The 13,968-nt window shown below is 41.6% G+C and overlaps 2 protein-coding genes across 2 annotated transcripts in view; one reads left to right on the top strand and one right to left on the bottom strand.

The window, feature by feature from the left end:
- Window positions 1-185: 185 nt before the first annotated feature.
- hfm1 (helicase for meiosis 1) overlaps window positions 186-13,968 on the bottom strand; it is a 14,082-nt gene continuing 299 nt past the window's right edge. The window contains exons 3-37 of the mRNA XM_071900008.2: window positions 13,327-13,639; window positions 12,014-12,354; window positions 11,649-11,690; window positions 11,454-11,524; window positions 11,147-11,279; window positions 10,786-10,937; window positions 10,531-10,608; window positions 9,925-10,080; window positions 9,347-9,547; window positions 9,076-9,164; window positions 8,898-8,941; window positions 8,464-8,565; window positions 7,957-8,102; window positions 7,450-7,544; window positions 7,197-7,330; window positions 7,023-7,070; window positions 6,694-6,774; window positions 6,463-6,554; window positions 6,230-6,336; window positions 5,981-6,028; window positions 5,691-5,788; window positions 5,373-5,507; window positions 5,069-5,154; window positions 4,728-4,811; window positions 4,459-4,616; window positions 4,145-4,248; window positions 3,763-3,960; window positions 3,569-3,631; window positions 3,246-3,370; window positions 2,415-2,497; window positions 2,061-2,176; window positions 1,375-1,686; window positions 1,033-1,114; window positions 768-867; window positions 186-338 (exon numbers count right to left, since the gene is read on the bottom strand). Coding sequence (XP_071756109.2) covers window positions 186-338; window positions 768-867; window positions 1,033-1,114; window positions 1,375-1,686; window positions 2,061-2,176; window positions 2,415-2,497; window positions 3,246-3,370; window positions 3,569-3,631; window positions 3,763-3,960; window positions 4,145-4,248; window positions 4,459-4,616; window positions 4,728-4,811; window positions 5,069-5,154; window positions 5,373-5,507; window positions 5,691-5,788; window positions 5,981-6,028; window positions 6,230-6,336; window positions 6,463-6,554; window positions 6,694-6,774; window positions 7,023-7,070; window positions 7,197-7,330; window positions 7,450-7,544; window positions 7,957-8,102; window positions 8,464-8,565; window positions 8,898-8,941; window positions 9,076-9,164; window positions 9,347-9,547; window positions 9,925-10,080; window positions 10,531-10,608; window positions 10,786-10,937; window positions 11,147-11,279; window positions 11,454-11,524; window positions 11,649-11,690; window positions 12,014-12,354; window positions 13,327-13,639 — 4,370 coding nt within the window. The remainder of the gene's footprint in view (window positions 339-767; window positions 868-1,032; window positions 1,115-1,374; window positions 1,687-2,060; window positions 2,177-2,414; window positions 2,498-3,245; window positions 3,371-3,568; window positions 3,632-3,762; window positions 3,961-4,144; window positions 4,249-4,458; window positions 4,617-4,727; window positions 4,812-5,068; window positions 5,155-5,372; window positions 5,508-5,690; window positions 5,789-5,980; window positions 6,029-6,229; window positions 6,337-6,462; window positions 6,555-6,693; window positions 6,775-7,022; window positions 7,071-7,196; window positions 7,331-7,449; window positions 7,545-7,956; window positions 8,103-8,463; window positions 8,566-8,897; window positions 8,942-9,075; window positions 9,165-9,346; window positions 9,548-9,924; window positions 10,081-10,530; window positions 10,609-10,785; window positions 10,938-11,146; window positions 11,280-11,453; window positions 11,525-11,648; window positions 11,691-12,013; window positions 12,355-13,326; window positions 13,640-13,968) is intronic.
- Window positions 13,514-13,968, top strand: part of znf644a (zinc finger protein 644a) — an 18,237-nt gene continuing 17,782 nt past the window's right edge. The window contains exon 1 of the mRNA XM_078287690.1: window positions 13,514-13,560. The gene's annotated coding sequence lies outside the window, so the exon portion shown is untranslated. The remainder of the gene's footprint in view (window positions 13,561-13,968) is intronic.

The raw sequence follows: 13,968 nt of genomic DNA, 5'->3' as shown, positions 1-13,968 counted from the left end.
TCAAATATCCCAAAGAAAGCTTCCTCTTCTTTGCTGTTTCTGTTGAAAATGTGTAAAAAAAAAAAAGGAGAAGGGGGTGTCCATTAATTCAGTGATATAAAAGCACATTTCAGAGGGGATTATTTTGATTATTTAGAAATACATAAAATATTGTGTCATTAAGTGTCATGGTATGGTATTTCCCTCTACCTGCTGTTTCCAGACAAGTTCACACTCTTTGGGATGCTCTTGTTTGAGAAGAAATCAAATCGTCCGGTCAGTGTGGCTGTGCTCGTCTCAGTCTGCTTTGGGAGAGTTGGTGCCTTCATTGTGAACTCCTCACTGAATATACTCTGTCTCTGCACCAGGGGAGGGACGCAACTTTACATGCACATTTGTTGCTATAAATAAACCAATAAACACAATATCACTGTCCACAGATATAACCCTGTCCCTATGTGACTGAGGTTACTTCTCACTTCTTCTAAAAGGATCGAAATGATGATCTTTACAGTAACAGTAACAGTAAATATTGCTTGCCGCCATGTTTTTTTGTGGACATCAAAATGTATCCATAACGCTGTGCAAGTCTGAGTTGGAAACATATTTGGTGAATATGAAAAATGAAAGGAGTGAGATGTTTATATGCCACAGTAACACTGTTAATATGGGAGTACGCCAAGTTCTCTGTGTATGTAAACGTAGCCACTAACTTTGTAAGAGTACTACAAAGAACACACACACACTCACACAAACACACACACACACAAACACACACACAAACATACCTTTTTATTCCAGTCAACTGTGAGTCTGTTCTGCGGTCTGACTGTGAGAGGAGAGGGTCCCAGTTTCCTGATGTCAGGACTGACAGTTGGTGAACTAGACCTAAGACACAAAAATATGATAAAATGCATAACTATCCTAAGTATCAAACCTCAGAGGATGGCTTTGTATCTTCTGAAAGGGATTTCACATACTATTAGACTCGGGGGGTTTGAAACACACTGTTCCAGCATAAGTATAGCTATGTACATAATTCTGTGTCCTTACCTCAGTGGTGTATTGGCAGTAGTGAAGCAGGGTTTGGGTTGTGCATGGCTGAGGGACACTGGTGCTGACGTAGTCGTGTAGCCTGCATAAAATGTATTTCTGGTTATAAAGTCATTGTAACAATGCTGGAGGCACAATCACACATAAAAATCCATACAGTAGTTTATACACAAAGCTGATTTAAACATGGCTGTGATCAATAATAAACGACTTCTTGAACACTGATATGAAGCAATGTGCTTAATGTACACAAAGCTAGCAATACACCCACTTATTTTCAACTATCTACAAGTGTTTACGCTCATATTTCCTAAATTAAATGGCACTCAAAATGCAATCTACCTTTTGGCATGTTGTAATCAGCAGCCTGCTGGACCTGAGTCTTAGCGTTAGGTGCACAAGAGGACAATGTCTCGCTGGCATGCACCAAGTTCTCGTCATCAAAGTCGTCCCAGTCGTCCCATTCGTTTCCAAGGTCAAAGCTCACACTTGGTGCTTGTGAGGAGGATGCATAATTGCAGTGCGTGCTCTGGCCCGACACTGTGACGGAGCTCTTTGAGTAAGCAGAGTAAGTCCTATTGATCTGGTATATACTGGGTCTCGGGTTCACACTCCCACCAACACTGATTCCTGGTTTCTTCCACAGTGAGGAGCCTGACAACAGATGCATACACCATCAAATCTTTTGCAGAAGTTACCGCATTGTGCACTGCCTTGGTTTCAGTGAATTAAGCATCTGCACAATGGCTTTTAAGTTATTAGTTTGGGTCAGTCTGAGTATTTAAGTTAGAGGTTAGAGGTTAGATAATGTTAAACAGCCATGGCCAGCCATATTTTGAAGGTAAGCATGAGAAGCACCAGGGGCCTGGACAGGTTCTCCCACTACCAGGTAATCATTATAATCTCAGAAAGCGAGAGCGAGAGAATGAGTGAGTGTGAGAAAGAGACAAACAGATGGAGAGCATGCATTTAACTGTTACAAAAAATGTATGGAATTCATAGTAATCTTCTTTACACCTCCTCTTTACCATTGACAAGCTCCTCCGGATGAGCTACGTCTGTCAGTGTTTCACAGTCTTCTCCAGTCAGATCCACAGTCTCAGTGTGAGGTCTCACTAAAGCCTCATACTGATGTCCCCCATACCTTCAAATCAAATAAAAAAGGAGATTAATATAATTAAGCATCAGGCCATCAGGTTTCCCTCAAATCAAGTCTATATGGACATATTTTTATTGTCACAGTTTTATTATCATGTTATCTTTATTAGAATCTTATTCAATATTATTCGTAGCTCCATGACTTATTCTACTGTTTGTACATATTGTAAATCAGAATAAGAGCATCAGCACAATGTATAAAATGTCACTGTAGATGTGTTTACCTGGAAAGAGTAGGTAGCATCTCTTTGGGCTTGTAAGCAAACTGTTGCATGTTTACAGACACAGACTCCCCACTCATCTTCATCTAAAGAGACGAAACAGAACGTCAAACACAGAAAGAGCGCCTCATTCAGCTCAGAAAGAGAGAAAAGTAGACAAATTACAAATGATTGATATTTACAGCTGTTTATGCATTTATGCGTTTAAAAATGTAATAATAATGTATTTACTGCTTGGTCTAAAACTAGGTTAATGTTATTCTCATATTTATTATAATTTTCACTTACTTCACAAGGCATATATATATATATATATATATGTATATACATATATATATATGTGTATATATATATATATATATATATATATATATATACACACACACAGTATATATATGCTTGGCTTTATTTATTTTTTGCTGTATCCTATTACTATTTTGCTGCTACAGCAACCCGATTTAGATGTTTGGAGGGAAAAATCTACCAAAAACTAGAATCGAATGCACTTGGGATTGTTCATAATATTACACAACACAGAGACAGAGTTTATATCCATTATATACATATATATCCTCCTGCCATCCTGAATTTCCCCAAGGGTATCAATAAAGGGCTATTTTATCTTATCTTATTTTATCTTATTAGGTGATAATGGTTGAGGGAAGCCCAATCTAGGGCTCATATCCCATTGCACATACAGACACTGAATCGTTTGACAGGAGTCTCAACATGACTCAATCCTGTTCTTCAAACCGTGCATGTTCCCATGCAGGCTACACAGTTAGAGCATATGATTTGTCAGACTCAAAAAGCCACATCTGCGTTTTTTCTCACCTTGAGCTGCTTGACAGGAGTCTGCATGAGCGTGTCACTTCTGCTCCTCAGGTCTCTGAGGTAGGAGGAGAAGCTGGAGTCTTGGTTTGCTGACCTCTTCAGCAACACCGCTACACCTACTTTACCTTGAGGGGAGAGAGACACAAACACCAATTCACAGACTGGAGAAGAAAGAGCTCTATAATCTTGAAAGATGCACAAACTAAAGCACAGGCACACAAATTCATTGCACATGTGCAGAGACATGATACACAGACAGACACAGACACAGACACACACACACACGCACACACACACAGTGAATGATGTGTGATTAAACTCACAGCAGTCATGGCCACACAAGTCCTTATTCTTGCAGAAATGGTTACACTGTCTTTTACCTAAATCTGATTATGAAGCACCCACATTTGAATGGCACAAAATGGAATGGAACAAAAAACAGTATTAATCTGCCTCAAAGAAATGTAACAATATAAACCATTTCAGATTTCTGAACAAAATAAATACAACTCATTACCTTGTTCTGCAGCAGATGTAGCCTCTCCCCTCTGTGGCGCAGCCTGTTCTGTAGACTGTGGTTTCAGTGCAGAGGGCTGTGGTCTCTGTCCATTAGGATTATATGGCATGTTATATGGATTACATGGTACATTATCAGCCCCAAACCTCCTGGCTCCGGAGTAGTATGCACTGAACCTCTGCTGGATGTCCAAGCCCACTACAGGAGAGGAAAATGTGGAAATGAATTAATGAACACACTACTCTAGAGGAGTGTACAATAGCATTCATCAAGTCAGACTATCCTTTGACTTCCTTATATAGTTGATGTACATCTGTACATATTATGGATACATTTCTATGAAAACCAAAGGGAAAGATATTTATGTGGTTTATTGCCAAACCGTATTCTGAGCTGATGAGATTGACACTGATCTCCTCTCCCTTCGACGCCCTCGCCACCTCGATCTTCTTCGACCAGCTACCAGACTTCAACAGCACCAAGTCCCTGGAAAACAAACAGAGGGTGCCTTCTAAAAATTCTGATACTGCATATTCTCGCACCACGCTCTGTCCTCCTCTGTCCTTTATTTTTCCTAAATAATGGACTCAGGGCTGTGTGTGTTTTGAATTTGCGCTAGAATGAGAGAGAAAGAGAAAGCAAAAAAAACATGAGATTGTGCAGGTGTGGGTCATCATCATCACTTTATTTCCTCACGTGAGTTTCTGCAGGAAGACCACAGTGTTGTCAGAGTCTCCTATGATGAGAGTGATGTAGTGGTGGTTCGGAGCCGTTCTCTTGGACAGCAGCTGCTCCTGGTTCTTCAGGTTCACCTTCACCACAATCTCTGCCGTAGCGCAGCTATACCTCGGGAGCTAGGAAGTACAACACACACTCCAGAGAAAGTTCTCTGACAAGGAATATGAATTTTCCCCACATATGAATAGCTTGACAGTCTGATAATCACATACTGCAACTCCTTTTACCTGCTCCAAACTAACTTCATACTTGGGGAGGTTTATGACAGATTCTCTGATTTGGTTTCCAAATGGTGGATGTCTGTTGAGAATCTGCGAAAGGGAAATAAAGTGGGTAAGAGTTATAGGCAAATGCTATATATTTATCTGAAACATTTGACAGCTCTTCTTTGCAAAAATGAAGACATCACTAAAACATTTTGAGACAGCACTTGGGGTAACATAAATTGAGTGGGAAAACAAACATCTGTGATGGGAGGTGACCATTTGATAGCCCCAGTGTCTAGTTGCATCAAATTATTTGTATTAGTAAAAAGTGGTTGTATTGAATCCCTACTGTACCAACTGACCAGCTCAAGCTCCCTGGCGTGGGTTTGCTCTATTTTGCTGAAAGTGGTGAGTCCAGTGTTCACCATGGCAGTTGAGAGGGTCAGGCCTGAAATGCACAGTGTCTGTGAGATACATCCAATACAAGGAATGTTTGGTCTATTGATTAATTCATACTACGATGACTGTAGCATTGACATTTTTTTAAATGAAAGTGAATAAAGTACTGCTCTCCATCAATCAATACACTAACAGACTAGTAGACAATAGATTATATACAGTATTATATATTATGTGTGCCAAATATTGACATAGTAATGTACCCACCAATCCTCTCCAGTTGTTTAGAAACATAGGGCGAGTTGTCCCACAGCTTGGCTCTGAAGCACTTAGCCATGATCAGGGAGTTGAGCAGAGCAGAGAAGCCCGTCTTGGATCGCTGACTCAGAAACTCTGACAAGCCTGATTAGGTTAAAAAAACCACATAATATATCATATTTAATACATAATATTTAAGTTAAAAAAGGTGTCATGTGACCAATTAACAGTGACTGCAGAAATAAAAATATGGTAACACAAAGTTAACACACAAACAACCATTCAGAGAAAGTTGCTTATTTGTTATCCCTGTTCTACTCTACATACATTTGCTGAGGCGCATTCCATTCCTGAAGATTCTTGCGGTGTCCTGTGTAAGTCCAAACTCTTGAATTGAGATTGAACCCAGATGAGCCTGAATCAAGCTAAAGACAAGGCAAACAGAGAAACACGATAAGTATAGTAAAGAGTCCACAAGAATATTAATTGTACAATTGTAATGAATTCATAACACCTATATTCTTTTTTATTTATGCACTGCTTCCCCCTTGTCGCATCCCTTCCCCACAGTTGAAACTAATAGAAATATACTGAAAAAACGCCTCTTTTTTACCTACCAGTTCACTTTCATCTCATTGTTTTTGATCTTTCCCTCCATGGGAAACCTGGGGAAATACATAAACATTCTCATTTGCTATGACTTGCGCTCACTTGCACCATTGCGCTTTCCTAATTCCCAATGGAATTAAGCTGGCGCAAAAACATTGGATCATTGTGACAAAGACAAAACAAAATAAAAAATACACAAACTTATCTTATATGGCCTATTATGCATTTGTAAATCCACCTCTCCTATAGTATCTGACCTGATGGTGATCCTGTTCTTATCCCTGTTCAAGGTGTTCAAGGTTCTCTTCTCGTTCATTCTCAACTGAATATCGCTGAACTCTTTGCCCTTCGACACCAGCTCAATCTGTACATAGAGCCAATAATAATTTCCTTTTGCAGAAATCCAGCCTCAGAAAAACAACACAAAGTTTAACTGTAGCATCTGGATCTTACTAAATAAAAACTGTGCAGTCTTTCTGAGGAAACCTACCAGATCGGACAGGCTCTCAGTGCCAGCAACTTTGCTGAACTGTTTCATGGTGTCAAAGGCGACACAGAACCTGGCCATCAACCTGCCTGCCTCTGGGAGGAACAAAAACAAACAGTTTTAGTTGATGAGTGGAAGTTTCAGTTGAAATAGTCATTTTAGAAGAATGTGGATGAAGCTGGAAATGTCATGCCAATCACGATAGAAATTTAAACAAATGGGCTCTGTCTCCACCTGTAGGTTTGATGTTGACATCCTCATCCATGGTGATCAGACCAATGGAGGACAGAGAGTTGAGGTTCTTCAGACACAGTTCTATAACAGGACAGGACAGAGACAGTGATCACCTCAAACTACAATCACTGGGATACTGTTTGGAGTTTGCACTCAACACAGAGACAATTAGCCCAACACGTCAGAGCCCAGTGTCAGGCCAAGAGACGATGATCAAAGGATTCAGAATAGCGGTTCAAGTGCATTCATGGAGAATCCTATAAACAGCAAGTTGTTAATAAGCTACTTCAATGAGTCCACCTAGTGAAGAGAGCACAGTTGTCACCCACCTTGCAGTTTTGCTTCGATTCCACATCTATCTAGGTCAGGGGAGAAACCTGCAATGGGAATCAAGAACACTGGTTTTAAATACCTCAAAGTGAGTGTACATTGTGGGTAACATAAAAACTGGACCCTAATTCTAACAGAGATATTTTCTTTGGGTTTTCACACTGAGCTCTGACCATAATGTTTGGGGTTCTTGAGAGCTCTGATGTAGAGAAAAGTGGAGCGTATCCAGTCCAGAGCCATGTTGACATCGCTGATGGTTTGGAGGACAATCTCAGCATTCAGGTGCTCCACCAGGTGACTATGTAAGCTGTGGAAATGGGCGATACTTTTAGAGACAGAGAGAGAGAAAGAGCGAGAGAGAGAGAGAGAGAGAGAGGGGAAAAAACAGAATGGGAGTGCAAGTGGCTAAGCTGTTATCAGTCATACCTGCTCTCAATGATTTCCATCCCATTCATAAGCTTCATGTACTTGTCTTTGGTCTGGTACTTCGTCATGATCACTGCAGTTGCTGAAGTATCAAACTAGAAGATTAAAGAATCAAAAGCAGTGATTTAATGATTGAAAGGTAAATCTGTGCAATTTTAAAATGTCCCAGCTGAAGCTAGCTCATCATTCACACATTCAAATCTTGTTGCCCCCATATCAGCACAACATAGTGATTGATTTATTCTAATTTAGTGTGTGTATCATACAGAAACTAGTTGAAGCTATCTTTTATTTGTTTGTTTTTTGTTTGTCTCTTTGTATCTTACTTTATTTCTTTCAGTCAGATGCTGTTTCCATGATGTTTCCATATACCTATATACCTAAACCACTTTATCCACTTGGCAGGGTGGCCTAGTAGTTAGAAAGACCAACCAGAGCCCCGGCTTCAAGCCCCAGTGTCGGAAAGCATCCACTCAATAAAGAACCACATTATTATTTCATTATCACCTGTGGTCTTCCGGCTCGGCCTATCATCTGCAGCAGGTCAGCCTCGCTGTACTCCTCACAGGAGCCTGTGACGTAATGCATGGTGGACTTGATCACCACCAGATGAGCTGGCAGGTTCACCCCCATGGCCAGAGTCCTGGTGGTAACTGAGACATTGGAAACCAGGGCTGCATTTCCTGGTATAATTTTGATTAAAATGTACATTCTCTACATATTACAGGGTCATAATCACTAAAAGAAGTCTCTGTACAAGTATTTCAATTTTTTTGACCCAACCCTGTGGATACAAAAGTAGAGCTAGGGTCTTGCAATCGCTCTTAACACGACAAGGTTGAATGCTGTGCTGCTCTGTTGCTCTAACCTGTCACTCTAGTCTTTCCTGTTTATTTATCTATGTCTAATGAAGAAGATCAAGACAGACTGGGTTGTGCTTCAAAGACAAGATCTACCCTTTAACAGTCACACGGTGTAGGCTACAATACAACTGCATTACTGAAGAATTCTCACAGAGGACAGGTAGGTCTCCCAGAGTGAAGGCCGCCTCTACCAACTTCCTATCGGATATGTCAACTCCCGCATGGTGGTAACCCACTCCTAGCATCACCAGGTCTGGAACACAAACACAGTAAAAAATACTGTTACACAGTCAAGAATTAGAGTCACAATCAAATGTATTTGCCAGTGCTTTCTTAATCTATGGGTCTGGACTGAAATGGGTCCCATGAGTGTATCTGGCGTTTCTTGACATGAAAAGAGTGTTAATATGTTTACATAAGCCTGGGTCCCAGGGTTAGGCTACAGTACATTTAGGTTAGGTTTAGGTCATGGACTGTGAAAGGAACCTTTACTTTATATAATGCCCACTGAACTAGAATCTATGCCATATCCATTACATGTGTGATAATGTGTCCCATGAGGGGTTGGTTGTCCAAAGGACTTACCTCTCAGTTTTGAATCCAGGATAGAGTTTGCATATTTCATCAACCTGCAGAGGATTACACAGTAACAAAACAGAGTCAAGCAGATTAAACTGCCAGTGAAATGTAAGAGAAATATTTAAAAAAATTGTTCATGTGTATGCATGAACATGTAATTATTATGAATAAGTAAACAACCTACCTGTGTTTGTGCTCAATGCTCATGATGAACCTAGCATCCTTGGCCAAAACTGTGGCTGACTGCTGGACTCCTTTCCTTGTGGAGCAAAACTACAGAAAAACATAATTATCAGACCAATTCATCATGATGCTTGCTACATCCAGTCCAGCCACCCTTAATAACTCTTAACTGGAGTGTCTGCCTGTTCAATGACATACAAAAACTTCTGAAGGAAAGCAGGGCAAACACAAAAAACAGATGAACACACAGTTTGCCCAATCTCCCCACCCACCACTAGCGCAGGCTTCTGGTCAGAGTAAGTCTGTATGATGTTGGCCATCTTGTAGTTGAGTGACAAGTCAAACTTGAACTCGGTTTGGTTTGGGCTGCAGGGGAATCCCAGCACCACCTTCCTCAGCTTCACTGGACGGTGACTCTCGTCCATTTCCAGATATGTGGCTGGACTGCTCTCATTACACAGCCAGTCTGCTATCTGAGAACAGGCAAACAATTCGCATATCAAGCACAAGTTATTGTTTAACAAGATATACATTTCCACTATCAGCACAAACAAACCACAGCAGAAAGTGCTGTTGATGCATTGCAATGCAGTGAGGCAGTAAAATGCTTCTCCAGAGTGAACTTTTTTATTTTTTGTCTGTTTGTTTTTTTATTTCCTTAGTCCATCTGAAAAAAAGAGCTAAAAAAAATTATTGAACAATACAGAGAGGACAATAGGCTTTTTCACAATTAATACATTTATCACAGAACATTAAGAAAAGTTTGCCTTCACTGCCTTTTGAATTCTATTGTACTCAACTGTGACCATTTTTTGCCAGGCCCTTTCACTACCTCTTCTCAGCCACTTACATCAGAGATGTTGGGTATGGTGGCTGACACAGCCACAAACCTCATGGAGAGGTCTGCCTGTGGGTTCCCTGCTGTCCTGTAGGCATGCACCGCCTTCATCCTGCTCACCACCACTTCCAGAGTGGCGCCACGGCTCACATCCTTCACCACATGCACCTGGAAACACATGGGTGAAGATCTGTCATCTGGCAGTAGGCACAAAAAACATTCAAAAGTTCAACAAGAGCCATGGTGTGTAGGCAAAATAAGGTTATCCCTTCGATTTTTTTTGTAATCTGTTATTAACAAGAGGGAGGTGCATTTCATAATCTGGACTATCAAGAGAGGTCGTATCCACCCTCATAGCACCTGTGTCAGTAGGCCAATGATGTGCCATTATGTTTCATGGCCTTAACTTCAAGCCTCAAGTGAACAAACTGCTGAGGGCAGAGGCTAAATGTACCATGATGTACCATCACGTAATGTGGCATAATAAAACACACATCTTCAATTGGCACATATGCACACTGTGCAGAGTGCATGGTGAGTATCCAACATACTACAAGCCACATATGAGGTAATATAAACTATGAGCTAGTGAACAAAATGTTGGTCAAACAAACTAACCTCATCAATGAGGAAGAGCCTGACGAGCTGCAGCAGACAGTTATCCTTCCATTTCCTTGTCATGCTGTCCCATTTTTCCTGAGAGGGAAAGATAAACATTATGTACTTACATTCAACTGTTAAAATTCTTATTTTCTGGTTATAATCTTTCTATCAAAACAAATACTATTATTGATCTTCCCCCTTCAACCTTCTCCCTAAACCCCTGTGGCATTTGTTTGAGCAATGGGAGAGACACAATCCAGCGTCACACACCGGCGTGGTCATGATGATGTGGGCGTCCTGAATCTCAAAGAAGTCATCGATCTCCGTGTCGCCGGTCAGCTCCTTGCAGCTCAGCCCCAGGGGACCAAACTTCTGCTTCCAGCTCTCAAAGCACTGACTGCAAAGAGCTTTGATGGGAGCCACTGGCGAGAACAAAGGGTGAATCTCTTTATCAGACTGGTCTCAATATCTTACAAACACCCTAAAGGTATGACTGAACTTTTTTAATTCAATGCTATACATGTTAAACTCTTCCAGAATCAGTGTGAATCTATAGATTTTTTAAAGCCAAATCTAGTCACATTGGGGCTTTAGTGGTATTTTTAAAGGGTCTAGGAGGTAATATGCTCACTATAGACAGCCTTGACATCTCTCCAGGGCTCTGAGGTCTCCATTAGCAGGCGGATGATGGCCAGCTCAAACAGCACTGTTTTACCAGATCCAGTAGGGGCACAGGCCACAAAGTTCTTACCCGTGTAAAGAACCTGTGAATAAACCAAACTTAATAGACGGAGAGAATAGCCCAGCAGCCCTTTACTTTTGAAATTTTATTAAAGGTTTGTGATAACTATCCTCAATATTCTGTTCTTGAAGGCTTTCAAATATTTGTGGCCAGTGTAAATTGAGAGGATAAAAAAAATGAGACTTTGTTTGCTTACATCATCCAGGGCTTTGGACTGGACATAGTTGAAAAAGGGGAACTCTTTGAAGACGGGTCTGAACTTAGCTGCTGTGTTGGTGTGATTCAGGAAATCCAACCACATCCCTAGTACAATTGCATTCCATGCATTCCAGCATAATTGAGACACTGTTTAAATCTTAAATTTTGTTGACTCGCAGAACAAAAAGGATACGGATTTCGGAGACTGGTCGCAAAACGCCAGACCCAGAAGACCCTAAAAAGCGCACAATCCACACAGACATTATATATCCAATCAATACCCACTGACAAACTGAACCCAGTTTGAGTAAAGAAGGCTGTTATTTTCCACCACCTAGTGACCACCATGTATCACTACAATAAAGTGGTCAAGGGGAGAGCTCACCTCATTTCACCTCATCACACCCTAACACACTGTGGCAGCTGCTGCCATGGCTAGATGTGGGCACATTCATTAGCTGCAACACCTCAGAGAAGCTGTATGTGTAGTATTTGGTAAATCAGTTATAAACCGCGGACATGGCGCTTGTGTGTGACTGGGTCAGCGTAGTGCAGCACCTTGTATGTGGAGCGGCTGAGGCGTCATGGGCGGAACGAGGGCTCTCTTTGTGCCCTTGTCCTGCATCTCCGCATGTGCTGCCTGCTGCGGGGGTCGGCCACTTGCTGCAGATGAGCCCAGAGGAGGGAGGGGGAAGGGGGGCTTGGGGGAGAAAGGAGGAGCTGCCTGGCTAACCGTCGCCGGCGGTGGCTGAAGAGGAGGAGGCTCTGTCACCATGGCAACCTGACTGAGGAAAGTTTGAGGTCTGGATGCTGTCTGGCTGCTGCTGCTGCTGAGGTCATTTGTGTTTGACGAGTCGCCTCCACTGTTCGACACCTGACCCCTCAAGGGTTTGAACAAACTGTTGTAGGAGAGAGACGGAGTTAGGGAGGGAATGAAGGATTGAGGGAAGAGAGAGAGAAAACAGGAGGATTGAGGTTGCAATCTTAGAGACTTCTTGGAGGATGGCTTGGCATTATGGCCTCTGGAAACAAGAGAATGAATGGGTTTTCATTCAAGGATATCATGGGAGAGGAGAATGCAACAATGATATATGGCTTGGCATCCTTTCATTTTCCTCTCATGACTTATCCTTTAATGAAAAAAAAAAATCAAGCCTCTTACTGCTGCAGTTGCATTTTTTTTTCCCCAAGATTTTTTTTTTTTGCCATTTTCACCTTTATTAGACAGTTAAAAGAAGAGGGAGACAGGAAAGATTGGGAGAGAGAAGGGGATGACATGTGACAAAGGTCGTGGGCCGGATTCAAACCAAGCACGTTGTGTTCACATGGTACACGCCCCAGCCCACTGAGACACCAGGCCCTGTTGTAGTTACAGCTTAACTAACTGTATCATGAATCGACACAATGTGAGGGCTTAAAGAAGGAATCAGCACTAAATCATGTTTTTGAGCTGTAAACATGGATATATGGCTTCGATACAGCATTAACCATGCATTTAATTTAAACATTATTGGAATTAAGTCCTGCATCCTCTTCTAGGGGCAGAAGATCTTTGTTGCACTGCTCTCTATGGGCTGAAACCTTCAGCTGTGTTGCACTTCTGGCCATACCTCAGTCAGTGATGTCAAAGCAGGTATTTCACCTTTGGCAGCATCAAATGCTTTGCAATCAGAAAATTGTTACCACACCCAAGTAGAGATGATTGATCTGTTATCACAGACACACACAACTATTCGCTCTCACTCCCCACCCCACTTTTAACATTTTTCAAAATTGTGTTCTAGGCGGAGACGGTCTGTAAACAGTGTCTTTATGCATTCTTTAAGTCATCATCATTTGATTTTTTTTTCAGACAAATAATGGACTCTTGCCTTCTCCGTAGAGGTGGGCTTTGGCTGAAGTCCAGCGACAAACATCTCCTGCTGATGGCCACATGACCAGAATCCAGCGGCGTTTCATCTCCACCTCTGCCACTCTGACAGGCACCCTGGGAGTAATCCATGAACCCTTCACCTCCCCAAAGGCCATCACACCTGCTGCTGCAGCCGCCCTGGCTCTCCTCTATCTCTTTCTCGTTCTCATCATTGTTGAAACTATGAGAACAGGTGATTTTTGATGTGAAGACCTTTAAGTCTGCCGATTGTTTAAAAGGAGGCAGGAATTTCTTGGGCTTCTGTGAGAAACCTGTGAGAAATATTGAAGAGGGAGACCGACTCTGATGAAATCAAGTTGTCGGTAGCTGTGATTCAACGCTGGTTATTTCTGTGTGACTGTGGAAATTAGGGTTGGCTTCTTTGATTCACTTAAAATGAAAGGATTTTATAATTTCAGCAAGGTATTTACCATTCCAATTATACTGATGATTCAGTGAATATTTCATAAGTCAAGTAAAATTGGGAAGGCATTCAAGTCTATTCAAGCAGTCATGTCAGTGAGTCACAGTTAAATTTAGCAAGGCTTCAATAGGCCAGATACTGAGCAGTTTACTCAAGTCAAGTGAAAAGGAATTCACC

This window comes from Centroberyx gerrardi, chromosome 13 (assembly GCF_048128805.1).
Source record: "Centroberyx gerrardi isolate f3 chromosome 13, fCenGer3.hap1.cur.20231027, whole genome shotgun sequence".
In the NCBI taxonomy this organism is placed as follows: domain Eukaryota; kingdom Metazoa; phylum Chordata; class Actinopteri; order Beryciformes; family Berycidae; genus Centroberyx; species Centroberyx gerrardi.
This window is presented reverse-complemented; position numbering and strand designations above follow the sequence as displayed.